This window comes from Scyliorhinus torazame, chromosome 7 (assembly GCF_047496885.1).
Source record: "Scyliorhinus torazame isolate Kashiwa2021f chromosome 7, sScyTor2.1, whole genome shotgun sequence".
NCBI classification, from domain to species: domain Eukaryota; kingdom Metazoa; phylum Chordata; class Chondrichthyes; order Carcharhiniformes; family Scyliorhinidae; genus Scyliorhinus; species Scyliorhinus torazame.
The window spans coordinates 79,998,790-80,023,086 of record NC_092713.1 but is presented as its reverse complement, the minus strand read 5'-3'; the positions used below and the strand labels follow the sequence as shown (position 1 = coordinate 80,023,086).

At 43.2% G+C, this 24,297-nt stretch overlaps 1 protein-coding gene across 8 annotated transcripts in view; it reads left to right on the top strand.

Annotated features, from left to right (window-relative positions):
- Window positions 1–24,297, top strand: part of patj (PATJ crumbs cell polarity complex component) — a 565,709-nt gene that overhangs the window by 344,595 nt on the left and 196,817 nt on the right. For all 8 annotated transcript variants that reach the window (XM_072510952.1, XM_072510955.1, XM_072510950.1 and 5 more), the window contains one exon: window positions 8,715–8,784. In XM_072510952.1, coding sequence (XP_072367053.1) covers window positions 8,715–8,784 — 70 coding nt within the window. The remainder of the gene's footprint in view (window positions 1–8,714; window positions 8,785–24,297) is intronic.

Below are 24,297 nucleotides of genomic sequence, written 5' to 3'. Positions count from 1 at the left end.
ACCCCGGCACACAATCCTCTATTCTCGAGGCCAAGATCTTGGCCAGCAGCTTGCCGTCTAAATTTAGAAAGGAGATTGGCCTATACGACCAGCATTATTCCGGGTCCTAATCCCACTTCAGTATGAGAGAGATCAAGGCCTGTGATATAGTCGGAGGGAGTACCCCTCACTCCCTAGCCTCATTAAAGACCTTTACCATCTCGCCCCCAGCACTCTTGAAAACTTTTTATAAAACTCCACTGTGCACCCATTCGGCCCCTGGGCCTTGCCCGACTGCATCGCCTCCAGGCCCTCCACCACTTCAAACTGCTCAATTAGGATGCCTCGGCCCCCCACCAGCTCTTCCTCCACTCTCAGAAACTCCAGTCCCTCCAAAACTGCCTCATCCCCTTCACCCCGGCTGGGGGCTCCAACTCGTATAATCTACTGTAAAAGTCTCTAAACACCCCGTTCACACCCACCGGGTCCAAAATCTGATTTCCCTCTCTGTCCTTCACTTTCCCAATCTCCCTCGCCGCCTCCCGTTTCCTTAACTGGTGTGTTAGCATCCTGCTAGCCTTCTCCCCATCTTCATACACCGCCCCTCTTGCCTTTCTCAACTGCCCCACCGCCTTACCTCATTAATGCATTACCTCACATTTGTCTGGATTAAACTCCATTTGCCATTTATCTGCCCAAGTCTACAACCTATCTATGTCCTGCTGTATCCTCTGACAATCCTGAACACTATCTGCCACTCCACCAAACTTGGTGTCATCCGCGAACTTACTAATCAGACCAGCTACATTTTCCTCCAAATCGTTTATGAATACTACAAACAACAGAGGCTCCAGGGCAGATCCCTGTACCACTAGTCACAACCTTCAATTCAGAAAAAAAACCCTTCTACTGCTACCCTTTCGCTTCTGTGACCGAGCTAGTTGTTATCCATCTTGCCACCTCACCTCTGATCCTGTGTGACTTCACCTTTTGTGCCCGTCTGCCATGAGGCACCTTGTCAAAGGCTTTGCTGAAGTCCAAGTAAACAACATCCACCGCCCTCTCCGCACCAATTATCTTTGTTCCCTCCTCAAAAAACTCGATCAAGTTAGTGAGGTATGACCTCCCTTCACAAAACCATGCTGTCTATCGTGATGAGCCCATTTGTTTCCAAATGGGTATAAAATCCTGTCCCTGAGAATTCTCTCCTGTAATTTACCTACTACCGATGTGAGGATCACCGGCTTATAGTTTCCTGGATTATCCCTGCTACCTTTCTTAAACAGCGGTACCACATTAGCTATTCTCCAGTCCTCTGGGATCTCACCTGTAGCCAATGAGGATAAAACAATGTCAGTCAAGGCCCCAGCAATTTCCTCCCTTGCTTCCCTCAGTATTCTGGGCTAAACCACATCTGGGCCAGGAGACTTAATGCCTTTTAAAACACACAATGCCTCCTCCTTTTTGATGTCAACATGACCCAGACTATCCACACACCCTACCCAAGAATCATCTTCCACAAAGTCCTTCTCTTTGATGAACACTGATGCAAAGTACTTATTTAGTACCTCGCCCACTTCCTCTGGCTCAACACATAGATTCCCCCCACTGTTTTTAAGTGGTCCAATCCTTTCCCTGGCTACCCTCTTGCTTTTTACATATGAATAAAAAGCTTTGGGATTCATCTTAAACCTACTTGTCAAGGACTTTGCATGTTCCCTCCTAGCCCTCCTGCTTAAGTACCTTCCCACTTTCTTTATACTCCTCAAAGGGTTTTCACTCTCCCCACCTTTCTAGACCCTACAAAAGGCTCCTTTTTCTTTTTGACGAGGTTAACAGCATCCCTCGTTATCCAAGGGTCCCTAAACTTCCCATACTTATCCTTTGTTTTCTTAGAAAGTGACTTTCCTGAATCCTGATCAACTGTCGCTTGAAAGACTCCAACATGTTCGATGTTGATTTACCTCCCACAGCCGTACCAATCCAAAATCTTCAATTCCTGTCTAATGTTATCGTAATTTGCCTTTCCCCAGTTTAGCACCTTGTTCCCCTCATCCCTATCAAAAGTACCCTAAAACTTACAGAATTGAAGTCACTACTCCCAAAATTTTCCCCTACTGAAAACTCAACTACTTGTCCAAGCTCATTCCCCAATACCTTTTAAAAAAAATATTTTTATTAAGTTATTTGAAAATTTTTACAAAAATAACATTAACAATGACATCAACATTTCTCCCCCATCCCAATCTTCACACACCCCAACTATAAAACAACAATCCGGAATACTGCATCTGCTGACATTTTAATTTTCCCCGAGAAAGTCGACGAACGGCTGCCACCTCCGGGTGAACCCGACTATTGACCCTCTTAAGGCGAACTTTATCTCCTCGAGACTGAGGAACCCAGCCATGTCAGTAACCCAGGTCTCTACACTTGGGGGCTTCGAGTCCCTCCACATTAATAAGATCCGTCTCCAGGCTACCAGGGAGGCAAAGACCTAGAAGCCAGCCTCTTTCGCCCCCTGAACTCCCGGCTCTTCCGACACTCCAAAGATCGCAACTCCGGACTCGGCACCACCCGTGTTTTTAGCACCGTGGACATTGCCTTAGCAAAACCCTGCCAAAACCCTGTAAGCTTCGGGCATGCCCAGAACATCTAGACATGATTTGCTGGGCTTCCCGCGCACCTCGCACACTTGTCCTCTACCCCGAAACAATGACTCATCCTAGCTGCTGTCATGTGTGCCCGGTGGACTACCTTAAATTGTATCAAGCTAAGCCTGGCACATGATGAGGAGGTATTACCCCTGCTTGGGCATCCGCCCATAGACTCACTTCTATCTCTCCTCCTCCCACTTGCCCTTAAGCTCCTCGACCGGAGTTGCCTCCGAAAGCTCCTGGTAAATATATGAAACCTTCCCCTCTTCCTCCCAGGTACTGGAGACTACTCTATCCCCCGTGGTGGCAGCAGCGGAAAGGCCGGCACCTGTTTTCCCCGGAAGTCGCGCACCATCAAATACCTAAACCCGTTCCCCTGCTGGCAATTCAAATTTATCCTCCAAGGCTTTCAAGCTGGGAAAGCTCCCGTCTATAAATAGATCCCCCATCATTCTAATTCCTGCCCTTTTCCATCTCCAGAACCCACCATCTAGCCTACCCGGTACAAACCGATGATTATAAATCGGGGTCCAAACCGATGCTCCCTCAACTCTCTTATAATTCCTCCATTGCCCCCAGATTCTCAGAGCTGCCACCACCGTCGGACTTGTGGAGTATCGGGCCGGCGAGAACGGAAGAGGTGCTGTTATCAGTGCTTCCAAACTGGTGTCTTTGCATGACGCCGCCTCCATCTGCTCCCATGCCGACCCCTCCCCCACTACACACTTCCTAATCATGGCTATATTAGCCGCCCAGTAGTAATTGCAGAGGTTCGGCAGCGCCAACCCACCCTCCCCCCGACTGCACACCAGCAACACTTTCTTCACTCGCAGGGTTTTACCTTGGAGGACAAATTTGAATTGCCAGCAGGGAACGGGTTTAGGTATTTGCAGGTGCGAGACTTCCTGAGAAAACAGGTGCCGGCCTTTCTACTGCTGCCGCCACGGGGGATAGAGTAGTCTCCAGTGCCTGGGTGGAAGAGGGGAAGGTTTCATATATTTACCACACAAAGCCCGAAATGACCTTATTCACCCGCTTGAAAAAGGCCTTTGGGATGAAGATGGGGAGGCACTGAAAGACAAACAGAAATCTGGGGAGGACCATGATTTTCACGGTCTGTATCCTCCCTGCCAGTGATAGCGGGAGCATATCCCATCTCTTAAAGTCCCCTTCCATTTGTTCTATCAGCCGTGATAGGTTTAATTTGTGCATTGCCTCCCATTCCCGGGCCGCCTGGATTCCCAGAGACCGAAAGCTCTTCCCTACCATTCGAAGCGGCAGCTCTCCCAGTCCCTTCTCCTGTCCTCTTGCCTGGATCGCGAACATCTTGCTTTTCCCCATGTTCAATTTATACCCTGAAAAATTGCCAAATTCCCCCAGGATTCGCATTACGTCCTCCATCCACTCCAACGGGTCTGAAATATATAAGAGCAGGTCATTTGCGCAAAACGAGACCCGATGCTCCACCACCGACCCCCAACCCCTCCCCGAACCAGCCCTTTCCAGTTCCTAGAGGCTCATAATGCCATGGCCAATTGCTCTAAGGCCAGAGCAAACAGCAACGGGGAGAGGGGGCACCCTAGCCTCAATACCCCAACCTCAGCCGGTTCTTATGCACACTTGCTACTCGTGCCTGATAGAGCAACCGCACCCAGTCAATAAAGCCCTCCCCCAAACCCAAACCTTCCCAGCGCCTCCCACAGGTAATTCCACTCCTCCCGATCAAAAGCCTTCTCCGCATCCATCGCTACCACCATATCCACCTCCTCTCCTTCTGAGGGCATCATAATAACATTCAAAAGCCTTCGAACATTGGCCTTGAGTTGCCTGCCCTTTACAAATCTCGTGTGGTCTTCCCCTATCACCCCCGAGATACAGTCCTCTATCCTTGTGCCAGTATCTTAGCCAGCAGTTTGGCGTCCACATTCAGTAGAGAAATTGGCCTCTATGACCCGTATTGCTCCGGATCCTTCTCCCGTTTCAGGATCAATGAAATCGAGGCCTGCGACATTGTTGGGGGGAGGACTCCTTTCTCTCTTGCTACATTAAATGTCCTCAACAGCAGTGGGCTCAATATTTCTGAAAACTTCTTATAGAATTCTACCGGGTAGCCGTCAGGCCCCGGGGCCTTGCCCGACTGCATGCCCTCCAGCCTCTTCATTCCCCAATACCAAGTCCAGTACTTCCCCTTCCCGAGTTGGACTATCTACATATTACATCAAGAAGCCTTCCTGGATACACCTTACAAACTCTGCCCATCCAAGCCCCCAGCACCAAGTGAGTCCCAGTCAATATAGGAGAGGTTAAAATCTCCTAACACAACAGCCCTGTTACTTTTGCACCTATCTAAAATCTCTCTACCTATCTGCGCCTCTATCTCTCTCTGGCAGTTGGGGGGCCTGTAATAAACCCCAACGTTGTGATTGCCCTCTTCCTGGTCCTGGTCCTGAGTTCTACGCAGATTGCCAGGGGCTGGTTTAGCACACTGGGCTAAATCGCTGGCTTTTAAAGCAGACCAAGGCAGGCCAACAGCACGGTTCAATTCCCGTACCAGCCTCCCCGAACAGGCGCTGGAATGTGGCGACTAGGGGCTTTTCACAGTCACTTCATTGAAGCCTACTTGTGACAATAAGCGATTTTCATTTAATTCCATTAATTGTATGAGCCCTCCGAGGTGTCCTCCCGCAGTATGGCTATCAGATTCTCCTCAACAAGTAATGCTACACCCCCACCCCTTTGATCAACCCCCTCTATCTCTCCTGAAGCATCTATATCCTCCAACGCCCAGCTGCCAATCCTGCCCTCCCTTTAACCACGTTTCTGTGATACCCACAACAGCATATTTCCAAGTACTAATCCGTGCTCTAAGTCATCTGCCTTACCTTCTATACTTTTGGCGTTGAAACTATTTAATTCAGTGCAGCAGCTCCCTAGTGTTACAGGGTTTGTTTTTTTAAATGAGTATACAAGTGAAGGTAATTGCCTAGCCTGCTGGAGAATTATTTTCATTCACCGCCTTCAGCATTGAAGAATAACACTGATTCTTGAAACACTTGTCTGTATCTAGTATACACATGTTTCTGCTCAAATGTTGTATTTGATAGCTGGTCAGTTTTACGTTTGTAATACAAAGGAAATTATCAGCTCCTGCAACATGTATGATTTAAATCCACCTGTTAATTTACTTGGGTTGGTGAATTTATTTTATTTTTTGTTAGTGTGTTTTTTCTACCACATCTTTCTTTGCATCAAATGTTGGAGGTCGACATGTACATGTTGCTTTATTCTTTCAAGGGATGTGGCTGTTGCTGAAGGCCAGCATTTGTTGCTCATTCCTAATTGCTTTTGAACTAGATGGTTTGCTAGGCACTTTAGAGGATCATTAAAAGCCAACCACATTGCTGTGTCTCACGTAGGCTAGACTAGATAAACATGACAGATTTATTTTCCTGAAGGGCATCAGTGAACCAGATGGGTTCTTACAACATGGTCTTAATGACTCGCTTTTTATTACGGATTTATTAATTGATTTGAAATTCCACCAGCTGCCATGTTGGGATTTTAATTCATGTGCCCAGAGCATTAGCCTGGGCCTTTGGATTACCAATCTAGTGACAGGGGCAGCACGGTAGCATTGTGGATAGCACAATTGCTTCACAGCTCCAGGGTCCCAGGTTCGATTCCGGCTTGGGTCACTGTCTGTGCGGAGTCTGCACATCCTCCCCGTGTGTGCGTGGGTTTCCTCCCGGGTGCTCCGGTTTCCTCCCACAGTCCAAAGATGTGCGGGTTAGGTGGATTGGTCATGATAAATTGCCCTTAGTGTCCAAAATTGCCCTTGGTGTTGGGTGGGCTTACTGGGGTTATGGGGATAGGATGGAGGTGCTGAACTTGGGTAGGATGCTCTTTCCAAGAGCCGGTGCAGACTCGATGGGCCGAATGGCCTCCTTCTGTACTGTAAATTCTACGATTCTATGATTCTATGACATTACCTATGCCACTATCTGCACACGTTGCTGCTATTGCCCCACCTGCCTGTTACTAGCATTAACTTTTCATTTTAGTAATTTAAGAAAGCTGCACCAGATTTATATCAAACAAATTAAGTGTCCCACCTGTGTTTAAATGTTTATAAATGGGCATACCTAGAGCTGATCATATGCTGTGCAGTACACATCATTATCTTTAAAAGCATTTTGGGATAGTCACCAAATTTACATGCGAATTCATTATAACCAATGAAAGGTCATCAACTTGAAATGTTAACTCTGTTTCTCAACACAGATGCTGCCTGCATTTTTCCAGCACTTTTGTTCTTATTTCACCTCATTCTTCTGGCTTCTTACAAAGCTTAATTAGAACATAGAACATAGAAAAATACAGCACAGAACAGGCCCTTCGGCCCACGATGTTGTACCGAACCTTTGTCCTAGATTAATCATAGATTATCATAGAATTTACAGTGCAGAAGGAGGCCATTCGGCCCATCGAGTCTGCACCGGCTCTTGGAAAGAGCACCCTACCCACGGTCCACCCTATCCCCATAACCCAGTAACCCCACCCAACACGAAGGGCACTTTTGGACACTAAGGGCAATTTATCATGGCCAATCCACCTAACCTGCACATCTTTGGACTGTGGGAGGAAACCGGAGCACCCGGAGGAAACCCACGCACACACGGGGAGGATGTGCAGACTCCGCACAGACAGTGACCCAAGCCGGAATCGAACCTGGGACCCTGGAGCTGTGAAGCAATTGTGCTATCCACAATGCTACCGTGCTGCCCTTAAGAACAAATTAATCTACATTATATCTTTCTACCGTGATCCATGTACCTATCCAATAGCTGCTTGAAGGTCCCTAATGTTTCCGACTCAACTACTTCCACAGGCAGTGTATTCCATGCCCCCACTACTCTCTGGCTAAAGAACCTACCTCTGACATTCCCCCCACATCTTCCACCATTCACCTTAAATTTATGTCCCCTTGTAATAATTATAATATGATCCAACCTCTGATACATTATTGACTAAATAATTGGGTTAATTAAAACGTTTTAATTATATTTCCACTGTCTTTAATCTCTCCCGTCTCTTTCCCTCTTCATTTTTGCAATCTACATTTGTTCTGGGGATAGGCTTTGGCATCCCCATATATTTTAAACAGCTTGTGATGCATTGTGTGCATTTCTTGCATGAGTTTTGAGCATTACTCTGATTTAAGCATCAGAATAGTTTTGAAAGATTAACGGGGATCATTAGCATAGGCCAGTTCTTACACATAACATCAACAAGATTTTTAAGTTGGATCTACCATTCAATTCTTTATTTATATACAGCAATTGGGTGTAAATATGAGCAGAATGATATGTATCAACTACAGCTGCTCTCCAAAGTTTGGAATCTAATAGTGTTTATTTTGCAATAAATTAAAGTGAAAGATATATATGAATATTTCTTACATAAATAACATAGAGAATATAAATAAGAGCAAGAATAGGCTATTTATCCTTGCAGCCTGCTCCATCATTCACTAATATCATGACTGATCTTCAATGTTACATCTTTGCACATTATCCACAAAAGCCTTGATTCCATAAGTATTCAAAAATCTATTGATCCCTTAACTTGAATATACTTCAAGCACAGTTCTCAGAGTAGAGAATGCCAAAGGTTAGCAACCGTTTGATTAAAGAAATTCCTGCCGATCTTTTTCCTAAATTGCCAAACCTATTCTGTGATTATGACCCCTAGTTCCAAGCTCCTGTGTCAGTGGAAACATCCTCCCTGCATCACCTCAGTAAAGCCCCTGATATTTTTTTATATTTCAAAGAGATCAATCTCATTCTTCTAAACTGTCGGGAATATAGGACTAGTCTACTTAATCTTTCCTTCTAGGACAACCCTGTCATCCCAGGAATCAGTCCAGTCTGCATTATTTGCACTCCCACCCAAGCAAATATAGCCTTCCTTGGGTAAGCAAACCAAGGCTGCACACAGTGCTCCAGGTATGGCCTAACCAAGGCCCTATATAATTATTTTAAGAATTGTATTTCTGAATTACTTTCTTACTTTATGCAGGAATGAAGATGCGGTTAATCAAATGGCAGTTACTCCTTATCCTGTACCATCCAGCTCTCATTCTAGTGAGGTAAGGATGTTGATCTCATTCACTGCTGTTGCAATGGTTTGAAAGCTGTCTAACCTATTGTGCTAATGAAGCAGTTTTGTGACAAATGTTGAGTGTCAAACATTCAATATAATTACAGCAATTATTTAATGTGAGTTGAACTCTTTTTGTAGCGATGCTTGTTAAGGAAGCAGTACTTGGTAATTTGTCAAATGCAACCTTTATGATATTTAACTGGAAAATCTAGCAGAAGAATGATGTTTGAATGATTTTTATAAACACATTTTGTACATATTCAAAGTTTTGGGATAGCAGTATTTATTTAGCTGTATCTTTTTAGCTATTGATATCTAAATTTGTAAAATAGACATGGTAGATGTGAAATTCAATGCTACACAGGAAATGTCCAGCTCACCATCATGCCTGTCCCTTCTAACTTTTAATGGAAATCAGGTGCTTTACCAGAAATCTTTTATTCAGAAAAGCCTAGCTCTCATACAGACCATCACCCCACTATAAATCAAATACCCCCCGTCCCCCCACCTTCACCCAGCAGAATGGACCAAATCTATTCCTTTTTGAAAGGAGCAGAATGAAATCTCCTCAAATTTCAGGCTGTTCTGGATTAAACAACACCACCTCCCTAAGCCTACTGTTGCACCTGAAAGCTGTTGAAATAGGCACCAATACAAAGGTCCTTTTCTAAAATTGGTCATCAGTTTCTTCAACATGGGCAAATTATAGTTAATATTAGTTTTCGTAAACAGTATTAATGATCATTGTATGTTTGCTTTAAACTACTTGATTAACTTTTGGACACTTAACGGTTCTGTATGAAAGGGAATTAGTCCTGTAAAACTCTGGATTAAGTACTGTGAACAATGGAAGTGTACAATAAAATTACTTGCCCTACTCTCTTACTTTTGTGAAAGGACCAATAGCTCTAGAATGCAGGACCAACACAAGCATGGATTTTATTTGACAGTACTGGAAAACAGATGTTGGAAATATTTTTTGATAAAATGTTAGAAAAATATATTTTTCAAAAGATGCACAATGTAAACTGAAAGCTACTTCAGAAATAAAATAGATTTATGCAGCTTGTGCAGTGTCTTGAGATCGCAAAAGTGATCTCATGAAAGAAGATTCACAAGAATGTCCTGCTATCCATTGCCACCTAATAACATGTATTTTTCTTTAAAAAAAGTAAAAAAGTGTTCAGCACACTTGTTTTCTTTAATTATAAACTCAAGTTTCATAATATTTTTTAAAATGGTATCTGTGGTAAAGCATGGATGTGAGTAAGGAATTAGTTGAAAATTACTCATCAAGCAAGTGTTGTCTGGCTGTGGAGTGTACAAAGAATCTTTTATAAGTCTCTTGCTGTTTCTGATCTTTACAATGATTTGGATTGAGATACTCAATATAACAGCCATATCCACGCAACATAAAAAAAGCTGTGCAAGAGAATCTAGTGAAGAAGCCACGGAGTTAAAGGAGAATGTGGAAAGCATTTGCAAATATGTAGAAATATGCAGATGAAATGCAGCATAAACGCAAGGTCTTAATTGTCAGAAAAAATGGGAAGCCTCCGAATGAATAATGTCAAAACAACTAGGAGATGAGCTATTACAGGGAACCACACTAAATATATCCCGTCCTTTCATCGCATTTGTTGCAGGCATTCAGCATTTTAGAGCAAAATTTGTACATTCACGTTTTAGGACATGGTTTTCGGATCTGCAGTAGCAGATGAAAATCTCTCCCACACTTCGAGATACTGCCTTCAGCAATGCTCGCGGCCTCCTTTCACTTGTTGTTCCTGCACAATTTTGAATGTTGTTGCACACTATATTTGAAGTTCTCATGAGATCGGGAGCTTCCTCAATGGTGATTAAAATCAGAGAAACAATAAGAGTACATAGATTTGATTTATTATTGTCACATGTATTAGTATACAGTGAAAAGTATTGTTTCTTGCATGCTATGCAGACAACGCTTACCGTACATAGGGAAGGAAGGATAGACTGCAGAATGTAATGTTACAGTCATAGCTAGAAAATTCTTTGGGGTAGAGGACAAGTGCGCTAGATGCGCGGGAGGACCAGCGAATCACGTTCACATGTTTTGGGCATGTCCTAAGCTTAGGGGGTACTAGAAGGGATTTGCAGGGGTTATGTCCAGGGTGCTGAAAACAAGGGTGGTGATGAGTCCAGGAGTGGCAATTTTCGGGGTTTCGGAAGAGTCCAGGGGGTGAAAGAGGCAGACGTTTTGGCCTTTGCTTCCCTAATAGCCCGGCGGCGAATACTGCTGGCATGGAGGGACTCAAAACCCCCGAAGACCGAACTATGGTTTTCGGACATGTCAAGTTTTCTGGGTATGGAAATAATTAAGTTCGCCTTGAGGGGATCTGTACTGGGGTTCGCCCGAAGGTGGCAACCATTCATCGACTTCTTCGCAGGATAGTGAAGGTCAGCGCGGGGGGGGGGGGTGTTGTGGAAGAGATTAGAGTAGAGTAGGAGGGATAAATAGGCAGGTAGTATCTATGGGAGAGGAGCGGGCATGTGCAGTATGGTTTTTTTGAAGTATTGGTTTTATATTAATGTTTGCACATTTCTGTTATCTGTAACTGTTTACAATGCCAAAAATACCTCAATAAAATTGTTTGTTCAAAATAACAATGCATTTTGCATTTGCTACATACAGCTCTCTTGCAAATCAACAGACAGCACATAGTTTGGATTCTATCTGCATTAGAAACAGAGGGTGCAAATTAATTATACATTTCAATATCTACACCCATTTTCAAGCCCTGCCCAAATTCACAACCAGAGTTTTTAAAGCCTGGGATAAATTGGGCAGCACGGTATCACAGTGGTTAGCACTGTTGCTTCACAGCGCCAGGGTCCCAGGTTCATTTCCCGGCTTGGGTCACTGTCTGTGTTGAGTCTGCATGTTCTCCCCGTGTCTGCGTGGGTTTCCTCCGGGTGCTCCAGTTTCCTTCCACTAGTCCCGAAAGACCTGCTGTTCGGTAATTTAGACATTCTGAATTCTCCCTCCGTCTACCCGAACAGGTGCCAGATGTGGCGACTAGGGGCTTTTCACAGTTACGTTATTGCAGTGTTAATGTAAGCCTACTTGTGACAATAAAGATTATTATTATTATTAAAGATCATTTCAGTGGTACAATCAAACTTTCAGTTGCAGACTGTTATATTTTTTAAAATTCAGATGTCTGGCTGTGATTACTTATAACTACATATTAATATTCTATTAAAACAGAAAAATCATTGAATATCATTTTAAAGGTTAATGATATGAAGATTTTGTAACTAATCCATAATTCATTTTGTGTCTGAGAGTGAAATGAGAATTTCTTTAAACCTAATGACCAAATGTGATTGTGCAATGACAAAAATGTAATCAAATGCACTCTGGATTTATTCTTGCTTTTCTGACAGGTTGTTATCACTCAAATGAAACTAATATAAGCCATCCGAGTAAAAAGTCTGCTGTTGTGGTACTGTGATTAGCAAGAGCTGGAGCGCTTATGATAGGTTCTCCATTTTAGAATCGATTCTGGTATTATTTTGCATTTAATGAGCCTCTGTCTCTGAATCTTGATATAAAAGGTTTATTGTATTATTCTTAGGAATTTGTTCATATGCCCATAGTAGTATTTGTCTGCATGCATAAGGTGGCATAGTGGTTAGCACTGCTGCCTTACATCACTAGGGACCCGAGTTCGATTGCGACCTCGGGTAACTGTCTGAGTGGAGTTTGCACATTCTCCCAGTGTCTGCGTGGGTTTCCTCCAGGTGCTCTGGTTTCCTCCCACAGTCCAAAGATGTGCTGGTTAGGTGGATTGGCCATGCTAAATTGCCCCTTAGGGTGGGGTTGCAGGACACGGGGATTGGGTCTAGGTAGTGTGGTCGTTCAAAGGGTCAGTGCAAATTCGATGGACTGAATGGCCTCCTTCTGCACTCTGGGGATTCTATGGATTCATTGCTTAAATATTGTATTTCAGATTCAATATCAGCCAGTTACTGATGACTATAATAGGATCCAATGACTATATCAGGAGTAACCATTGTTCTGTTCAAGGTACTTGCGGCTCTTGTGAACTTCTGAATTTCACCTGGTGCATTTTCCTTGGCAATGTACCTATCAATCAGAGTCCACTTGCTAACCAATCAGCACTCTCTTTTCATATGTATAAATTGTTGTTTTCCTCTTATTTTGGTATTCTTACAAATTGTTCTGTGCAAGTTGAAAGGTTTCAAGATGTCTTAATTTTCCAGCAATACCCAAGTTCTGTACTACCAAACAACTATTTGTACAGCCCTTTTCTTGGATTACCACCTTGCCGTGATAGAGAGGCTTGTCGTTTCGTTGATCCCAAGAACAATGCCATTGGGAGTCTTAATGCCCTGGCAGGGTGACCCATGATGGTAAGGTCGGAGGGGAGGAAGCAGACAAAATGCAATCCAAAACAAATCCTCAATAGTGGATCAGGTGTAAGATACTCATATGGTATCAACGTCTGTGATGGCGGATGAAGGCTGCAGCAGTAGGAAGATGCTGAGGTGTCGGGGAACTGGACCTACCTTCTGTCAAGGACCGTAAGTCTGCTGATTTTCAACAGCATGCCCACGTTAAATGATGTTGTCTACTTAGAGGAAAGCAACATAGCCCCCACAGACAACATTGACTTCAATACCTGGGAGCCCCTTGCTCAGAAGAGACCTACTTGGAGGACTCTCCAGATTGAAGGGACACAATTCTGCGAGGACACCTGATGGCCCAGAAAAGGAGCCCAAGGAAGGATTACCAGTGATCTAGTGTTCGAGGACCGATCCCACTTCCTGGAAACACCTGCTGAATGTGTAGTTGAAGATGTGGCTCTAGGATCGGGCTCATCAGTCAAGCAAGGATCCAGAAACTGAATGACCAGTAAAAGAGTTTATTAGGTGGCCAATCTTACTCATTAGCGAGTGATCGCCGAAGAAGAATATTTGTACAGCTTAAATAGTTAAATACATACAAAAGGAATATCCTCATAAAAAGAAACTTAAATCTTTGTTGTGACCAACAAAGGCGGTTGAATTGAGGGGAGCCCTTCAACCCCTTCTCACCTGCAGACATAAATACCTCTATGGACATGCACAGAAAAGCTTGGTTAGCATATACATGTATCGTGTTGAAAAGTATTATTTCACCAGTTTTAGTATGGGGCAGTTATACTCGACATTTTGCATTGATTATAAATGGTTGTTGCTTTGTATTGGCATAAAGTCTTTAATATAAATCTGGTCTGACGTTGGACAAATTGATTTTTTGGGGAGCATGTATTCAGAAAGTGGCCACATCAAGGAGTTAACTCACAACATTTTGGCTTCACAGCAACTGGTATAAAATGAAGTTTAAATCTTATAATGTTAATAAAAGGGCTAGCTGTCCTATTGGGTTTTAATAACAAAATGTAACTGGTATTTGGATGTTGCTAGTCCATGTTTATCACCTGGATATAATCTTACGTGAGCTAAGTTTTGTTACACCTGAACTAAAAGCAGTGCAAAATTAGCAATAGAACTGGTATGCTGACCTCAATCGCTCCATAATGATACCAGTCTCAAATCCGAGTATGCCAACACTTAGATTATTTGCACAATTTAGTGTAACTGCATCCAAAAAAAATCTTTACAAAATTTTGAACACTTTAAGTTTGTATTGAAAATATTCTCACTGCATTTTTAGTAGCTGTATGGTGATGCCAATCATCGAACGTAAGAAGAAAGTTATTCAAATTGCAGTTTGATTATTTTGCCACAAAGATCTGGGGCAGGATTCTCTGTTAGCCGACGGCGAAATTAGGAAAGGCGATTGGGTGGCGAATCAGTTCCAACGCCAAAATCGCGGCAGGTGCCGATTTGATGCCAAATCGCAATGCTGCAGCACCTCGACAGTGGTGTCAATGCATTCCAAAATGCACATACCGTAGACACCGTTTGTATATCATTAGCGGGCCCGACCCGGTATTCTCCGGGGCCTCCGCAATTCTCCGCCTCCGATGGGCCGAGTTCCGGACAACGAGGTTTACTTTTAAAAATCGTGAAACCGGCGTGGCGACTGCTGAGGGAGAGAGAGGCGGTACATGCCAAGCATCTGTCAGAGCTGGGGTGAGTTGTGGGGGGTGGCCAGGAGGTGGGCTGTGGGATTGCGGTGGATGGGCACGGAATACCATTTCCGCAGCCGGCAAGGCAGCCATGCAGCTATGCACACTGCTAACAGCCCATTTTGAACTTAGTGTCGCGGGTCATATAGGTGTCCCCCCAGGGTGCCCTCTGGCCCCAGCTGATCCATCAGCTCCAGCACAACCAGTGCCATCTTGTTGGCTGGGATAAGTCTGTGTGGGGAATGTAATATCTATGTGAGACTGCAGCTTGTCAGCCTCCCGAATGTCAATCACAGATCCGGCGAATCCGGCACCGTTTTTCTTTGGAATCGATTGTGTTCCATGTGGTGCTGGTGCTAGCCCCTTATTGATAGCAGAATTGGTCCGCGTGTGGCGCCAGTTTTTCTGTTGTGAAATTCCACAAATTCTGCATTGGTGTCAACACTTAGTCTCAGAAACGGAGAAGCCTGCCCCTGATCTCTGACTTATAGAGAATGGGACATGGCAAATCAAAATGATCAATATGCAATACCCTGATTTTGTCAAGCTCTTGCACTATTTGTTAATTATTGAGTAGTGCATCTACATAAATACATTCGTTGTACCATAAATCACTTGTTTCTGTTAATTTGGGTCGTTAATAACATTTTCAATTACACAGCTGACATGGCTAGAATATTCTAAAACGTCTCTTATGATCAGTTTGCTGGTTTCAATAAATTTCATAATGTCTGAAGTAACTATATCATTAATTGTTTTTTGTCAGTTGACATCCTCAGACTTTTGCAACAAAAATATGAATACAGGATTTTGTTTTAGGAAAAGGGAATTGAACTCAATGTAGCTGGAACCATCTGACCTCCATCTTATACCAAAATTCCTCTTTCTGGAAATATGTTCTCATTATACAACTACGTTTTCCTTGAAATGAAATGGTTTCAAATGTATACCAATGAAGGATTAGTGTATTTTTGAGCAAGTCCGTGATCTAGCTCCCAGTCGTTGAGTAGATACGAGACAGGAAATGATAGATTTTTGGATACTAAAGGGAATAATGGCTCTGGAGATCATGTGGGAAGATGCGGAATGGGGGTAAATGATCAATCAGGATCGTATTGAACGGCAGAGCATATTTGAAGGGCTGAATGGCCTAGTCCTGCCCTTATTTTTTAAGTTCTGGTGTTTTTATTTATCAGAAAACTCCCAGGAAATACATTTTGCACCAGCAGCATTTGCAGAAGTCTAATTTTGAGGATTCTATCTTTGCTTCAAAAAATAGCTTTTTTAAAAAACCTAGGAATGTGTATCCTGGATGAACAATAATCATATGACTAGGATAAGGAAAATAAGAACCGAAAATGCTGGAAATACTCAGCAGGTCTGGGATCATCTGTTGAGAGAGAATGAGTTGCATTCCAAGTCTGTGACCATTGATCGAAACGTGTGACGAGGAGTTGACCACTCAGCCTTTCAAGCCTCTTTCTTTGGATTAGTCTTTTGTTATATACCTCAACATTTCAGAAAGTGATTAATAACAGTTTTGCCAGACATTTTTTTTAGAACACAACTACAACAAGGATTATGCAACAAAATAAGTGATAACTGAAATTAAAGTTAACCCTGTTACACAGCAGCTTTAAACCAATTTATGAGAAAGGTCAACTGCCAAATTAGTCAATTACGATCCTTTGAGTGGCTTTTGTAGTAATCAGGATCATCTTCACCCTGTATGGTTTCTATGTTGAGTTTAATCAGAGTTTAAGATGGGATAGAACATGTTGCATTATCTCTTTCTGGCCAAATACAAAGCAAGTTGAAGGGAGTCTTAGAGGTTGAACATAGATCTTAAATGGAGGTTTTTTCTTACTGTGCAGACTAATTAACTAAGATGGCTGCTGCATCATGTAACATTGCATAATTTTCTGCAATGACATAACTATTTACATAATGAAGTTAAATTAGTGTGCTTTACATATTCACAAGCACACTATTATGTTATCTCCCTTTCATACAAACATACAATTAGTAGGAGTAGGACACTCGGTCACTCAAGCCTACTCTGCCGTTTAATAAGATGGTGACTGATCTGATCAACTCCAAATTCCTGCTTACCCCTGATAACCTTTCACCCCCTTGCTTATCAAGAACCTATCCATCTCTGTCTTAAACATATTCCAAGACTCTGCTTCCAATACCCTTTGAGGAAGAGAGTTTCAAAGACTTGCGACCCACTGAGAGAAAAACATTCTCCTCATCTCTGTCTTAAATGAGTGACCCCTTTGAACAGTGATACCTAGTTCTGGATTCGTCTACAAGAGGAAACTGGTATGCTGACCCCAATCACTCCATAAAGATACCAAACTCAAATCTGAGCATGCCAAAACTTAAATCATTTGCGCAATTTAGTCTAACTGCACTCAAAAATAAAGCTTTACAACATTTTGAGCATTTGAAGTTTGTATTGAAAATATTCTCACTGCACTTTGAGGATAGTTATTCCGTAGCTGTATGGTGATGCTAATCATCGAACATAAGAAGAAAAAGTTAGTCAAGATGCAGTACTTGCTTTCAAACTGCAGTTTGATTATTTTGCCACAAAAATCTGGGGCCGGATTCTCTGTTAGCCGACGGCGAAATCAGGAAAGGCAATTGGGTGGCGAATTGGTGTCCGACGTCAAAATCGCGGCAGGTGTCAATGCGTTACAAAACGCACATACCGTAGATACCGTTTGCATATCATTAGCGGACCCGACCCGGTATTCTCTGCTGCCTCCGCGATTCTCCACCTCCGATCGGCTGATTTCCCGACGGCGAGGTTCATTTGTGCTTTAAAAAAATCGTGAAATCGGCATGGCGGCTGCTGAGGGAGAGAGAGGTGGTATGTGCCACGCATCTGCCAGGGCTGTGGGGGGTGGCCAGGAGATGTGCTGTGGGGTCAAGGTCAGCATACCTCTCCTCATCTACCCTGTCAAGACCCCTCAGGGTCTTAAAGATTTAAATCAAGGCCCCCCCTTATTCTTCTAAACTCCAGTGGATAAAAGCCAAGTCTGTCCAACCATTCCTCTTAAAACAATCTGCCTAGTCCTGGTATTAGTCTAGCAAACCTTCTCTGAACTGCTTCTAACACATTTTCATCCTTTGTTTAATAAGAAGACGAATACAATGAACAGTATTGCAGATGTTTTGCGCTCTTTGAATAAAAACAATCAATATAGTCTGTTCTGGGCCAGGGTTTAGAGAACCCCAAAGTGTATCATGGAGTTCACCTGACCCACAACTTTTAATAGATTGTGGTATGGGGAGCACACGGCCCACTCTACAGATATGGTACAGCAGAAATGGTAAAGTATTTTTTAAAGCAAACCAATGTTTATTCTATGAACTCCAGTTAACCTTTTTAAAACATACAGTGAACATCTTAGCAAGCATTAATTCAAATACAACCTCCAAAGAATACAACACGAAGTAATCCTTAATAACTTCCCAAACAACATCCAGAAGACAAAAGAAACACCTTTTAACAGAAGCACATCAGGTTTACATTCACTACTGAAAACATTTATAATTCTGAATTCACCAAATGATCAAGAGATAGTCTTTTCATGGCAGAGAGAACAATAGTACACCTGCTTTGTCTGGCTTCAGCTCCAACACTGAAAACAAAACCAGAAAAACACAGACACACCCAAGCTTTTCTCAAAGTGAAACTAAAAAGCAGAGCCAGAGCTCAGCTCCACCCACACTCTGACATCACTGCAGTAACATGAACATTCAAACATTTCTTAATGTTAAATTAAAAAAAAAATAAACCATCAACTTCAAGATGGTTTCATTTTTCACCTTTTGACTATCCTTGAAGAAATGCACAGTAAATATACTTTTGTGTTTCAAAAAAACAACACACGCAAACAGGTACAATAATATAGTCCATTTTTTTCCCCATTCTTCTTCCTCCAACTGAAATCCCTCTCGATTGACAGTCTCTTTGAACAAGAAGGTCTCTGCACGATCCATTCATTTCTCTACACCTCGGTATTTCTCTTTAAAGTCAGATACTTTAGTTCATTGTGATCACAGAGTCCCTTGTAATTCTCCAACACATGAGCATTGGTGATCACAGCTTTCAGGCAGTCAAATGCCTGTTGAAACTCCGCTGTCCATTGAAATTTTCGACGTTTCTTCAGCAAGTCCATCAGTGGAGCAATCACGCTACAAAACCTTTTCACCAATGCTCGATCAGATCCACTCATGCTAAGAAATCGCATTATTTCCCTTTGTCTTGAGGGTATTGGAAACTCCTCAATAACAGTTGGCTTCACATCCCATGTAACCATACGACCCTGTCGGTTTGTATGGCCAAGGAAAGTGATTTGGGCTTTTCCAAATTCATTTTTGGCTTGGTTTATCACCAAACGCGCCTCCTGAAGTCGATCGAATAACTCCATCAGATGTTGTAAATGTTCTTTCCATGTCTGGCTGAAAATGACCAGATCGTCGATGTGTACCGCACAATTGGGTAATCCTGAAACAACTTTGTTAGTTAACCGTTGAAATGTGGTTGGGGCGTTTTTCATGCCAAATGGCATAACTTTGAATTGGTATATACCATCTGGAGTCACAACAGCTGAAATCTCCTTCTCCCTTTCGGATAAAGGTACCTGCCAGTAACCTTTAAGTAAATTCAGTTTGGAAATAAAAGCCGATTGTCCCACTTTCTCAATGCTATCCTTCAAACGTGGGATAGGATAAGAGTCCATTCTTGTACATGCATTAACCTTTCTATAGTCCACACACAACCGTTGGGTACCGTCCGGTTTTGGTACCATCACTATGGGTGAGCACCATTGGTTGCAACCCACTTCAATTATGCCATTTTTAAGCATACTCTCAATTTCTTTGTTAACCTGTGCCAATTTTAAAGGTTAAGCCTGTATGGATGTTGTTGAATGGAACAGCATTTCCCACATCTACATCATGTACAGCCATTTTAGTAGTTCTCAATTTATCTCTACAAACTTGCCCATGTGACATCAACAACACTTTCAGGTCAGTCCGTTTTTCCTCTAAAAGGTAACTCAACAATTTATCCCAATGTTTAAGAAAATTCTAATTTTACAATTTAATTTGAGGTTTGTCAAATTCACAGTCATCTGGATTTAGTTCGTCACTTTGAGTTAGAATCATTAAAACCTCCTCCTTTCTCTCTCCTTTCCTTTCAAAGTACCTTTTAAGCATATTCACATGACACACTCGGTGAGTTTTCCTTCTATCTGGTGTTTTTACCATGTAATTCACCTTTCAATCTGATACGGTCCACAAAACCTAGCTTTTAAAGGCTCACCTAACAGTGGTAACAACACTAAAACTTTATCTCCACTGGCAAAACTACGAACTTTGGAAATCTTGTCTGCTACCCGTTTCATCACATTTTGTGCAACTTTCAAATGTTGACTAGCCAATTCACCTGCTCTATTTAATCGTTCCCTAAAATTTGACACTTAATCCAATAATGTTAATCCAATAATGTAATTTCCGATTTCTCACTCACCAATTTTTGCTTAATCAATTTAAGTGGTCCTCTTACCTCATGACCAAAAATTAGTTCAAAAGGACTAAATTTGGTTGACTCATTAGGTGCATCCCTAATTACAGCCAGTACGAATGGAATTCCTTTATCCCAATCCTCTGGACAATCTTGATAATAAGCCCTCAACATTGTCTTTAATGTCCGATGCCACCTTTCTAATGCTCCCTGCGATTTTGGATGGTACGCGGTTGATTTAAATTGTTTTATTCCTAAGCTATCCATAACTTCTTTGAATAACCTTGAGGTAAAATTCGATTCTTGATCTGATTGTATTTCTGTGGGTAGTCCATATCAAGTAAAGAATTTAAGTAACTCCTCCACAATCTTTTTAGCTGTAATATTACGTACTGGAATGACCTCTGGAAACCTAGTAAACACATCCATTATAGTCAAAAGATATTGATTCCCACTTTTTGTTTTAGGAAGCGGTCCTACGCAATCAATTAGGAGCCTTGTAAAAGGTTCCTCAAATGCTGGAATGGGTATTGAGGGTGCTGGTTTTATCACTGCTTGAGGTTTCCCTATCACTTGACATGTGTGACATGATTGACAAAATTTAGCTACATCTTTATGTTGTCCAGGCCAATAAAAATGTTTCTGGATTTTAGCTTGAGTTTTACTTATTCCCAAATGACCTCCCACTGGTACCTCGTATGCAACTCGCAACACCTCCTTTCTATACCCTACCGGCAATACTACTTGATGAACTTCTGCCCACTTTTCATCCACCTGCATATGTAAAGGTCTCCATTTTCTCATTAAGACATCACTTGTACGGTAATAACACTCTGGTATACACTCAGATTCCTCTTCCGTGTATGTTTTCTGATATATCCGTTTTATTTCTACATCTTTTTGTTGTAACTCTGCCAATTTTCCTGAACTAAAAATATCCACCTCATCCTCCACCTGTTCTTGATCTTTTTCAACCATCTGATCAAAAATCATTTCTGATAATTGCACTTCACCTTTATCTTCACTCTCTGATTTCTCCTCTTGTCCTAACCTGTGACTTTGTGACCTTGTTACTACACAATCCGGAAAACCCCCAGGATATTCGTCCTTCAACACTTCTTGTCTGATTTTCCACTGGCATATCAACCACAATAGGCATCACTCCCACCTGTGATCCAGCAATACCATAACCCAAGAAAAAACGTATTCCTGGACAAGATAGTTTCTCTATTACTCCTACTACCACTTCACCATACTTCACTGGACTTTCCAATCTTACCTTCTATAATGGAACACTACTCCTCTCACCCTGAATTCCACATATTACCACCTTTTCTGGCAACATTCTTCCCAAACGACATAACTCCTCATCTCTTACCATTAAAGATTGACTAGCTCCCGTATCTCTTAAAATTGTGACTTCTTTATCTGCTCCTCCTGATACACATGAGTAAACCTTACCCACACAAGTAAATTCTTTAAAGAGATCTGGCATCTTCTTATCAATCACCTCTTGATCAGGCTGTACAATCTTTTGCACCTCCTTCACTTTGCTTGGGCTTTCCTTTACCACTTTAACAAACTCCACTGTCTTAAATATTTCTTTATTCTCCCCCTTTTTCACATTTTCTCCCAAATTTACACCCACCAACAATAAACAATCAGTAGCAAATATGTCAATCCCCATATCAATAACAACGATCCCATCCTCCCCCCAAATCCCAAACATTCGCCCGCATGTTCACATAAACAAATGACAAAAAAGAATCAGTAATCACCCATAGCCACCATTAACACACACCGCCTCCCACCCCCAACCCTCTCTTCTCCCCCCCCCCCCCCAAACTAATGTTAGATGTTATCCAGTTCTTGAAAGTGCATAATGAATAATGCCCATGAATTGTAGAACCCCTCTATCCTTCCCCTCAGTTCAAACTTAACCTTCTCAAGAGTCAAGAATTCCAACAGGTAACCCTGCCACGCCAGGGCACAGGGTGGAGAGGTTGCTCTCCAACCCATCAGAATCCACCTTCGGGCGATCAACAAGGCGAAGGCTACAACATCTGCCTCCGCACCCATTTCCAACCCTGGCTGGTCAGACACCCGAAAATGGCCTCCTGGGGGCACGGGTCCAGTTTCACGTGCACCACTTTAGAAATTACCCTAAAAACCTCCTTCCAGTAATCCTCTAGCTTTGGACAGGACCAAAATATATGAACACGATGAGCGCCCCCCCACCCCTCCTTGCCACCCCCCACCCCCCGCAACATTCACACATATCTTCTACTCCTTCAAAGAATCGGCTCATCCTCGCCCTCGTGAGGTGTGCTCTGTATACCACCTTCAGCTGTATCAGCCCCAACCTCGCGCACAAGGTGGTGGCATTCACTCTCCGGAGCACCTCACACCAGAACCCCTCCATATCCTCTCCCAACTCTTCCTCCCACTTTGCTTTGATCCCTTCCAGTGGTGACATCTCCTCTTCCAAAATAACTCCGTAAACCGCTGACACTACCCCCTTCTCCAGGCCCCCTATCGTCAGCACCTCCTCCAGCAATGTGGAGGCCGGCTCCTAGGGAAGTTCTGTATCTCCTTTCTGGCAAAACCTCGAACCTGCATGTATCTAAACATTTCCCTCAGCTCCAGCCCATAATTCGCTTCCAGCTCCTTCAATCCTGCAAACCGATGCCTAAGAAGCAAATCTTTTAGTGCCTTAATCCCCTTCTGCTCCCATTTCCGAAAATTTCCATCCCACCAACCTGGCTCAAATCTGCATTTCCCTTGACCCTGCCCCCAACCTGAAGTGTTGGCGAAACTGCCTCCAAATTCTCAATGAAGCTATTATTACCAGACTCCCTGAGTACTTCCCCGGGGCTATCGGGAGTGGCACTGTTGCTCGTGCTTTCAATCCCGACCCCCTGCACAAACTCTCCTCCATTCTGACCCACTGGGAATCAAACCCTCTTACCCAACTCTGCACCTTCTCCACATTCGCCGCCCAGTAGTAATACATCAGGTTCAGAAGAACCAAACCTCCTGCCTGCCTTCCCCTCTGTAGTAGCACCTTTCTAAATCTGGCCACCTTCCCTCCCCATATGAACGACGTAATCCTTCCCTCAATCTCTCTGAAAAAAAGCCTTTGGCAGGAAAATCGGCAGGCGTTGAAAAATAAACAAATCGCGGAAACACGTTCATTTTAACCGCCTGTATCCGACCCGCCAATGACAGAGGGAGACCATCCCACCTTGCCAGATCAGCGTTTACTCTCCACACCAAACTCGAAATGTTGTACCTGCGGACCCCCCCCCCCCCCCCCCACTCCCGGGCAACCTGCACCGCCAGGTACCTAAAGTGAGTCCCTGCCCTCGGGAATGGCAGCCCCCCCACCCTCCACCGAGGCACCACAAAATACTCACTCTTGTCTAGATTTAGTTTGTACCCCGAGAAAGACCCAAACACTCGAAGCAGCTCCAATATTCCCCCTATCGACACACTCAGTTCCGATACGTATAACAGCAAGTCATCGGCATATAAGGACACCCTATGCTCTATCCCCCCCCCCCCCCCGCACTGTTCCTTTCCATACCCCCGAACTTCTTAATGCGCTGGCCAACGACTCAATCGCGAGTGCAAACAGCAGAGGGGACATCGGACATCCCTGCCTAGTCCCACGGTGGAGAGAAAAGTATCTTGAGCTGATGTTGTTTGTGCGGACACTCGCCCTCGGCTCCTTATATAGTCATTTTACCCAGTTCACAAATCTTCGTCCAACCCCAAACCGCTCCAGAACTGCCATCAAGTACCCCCATTCTACCCG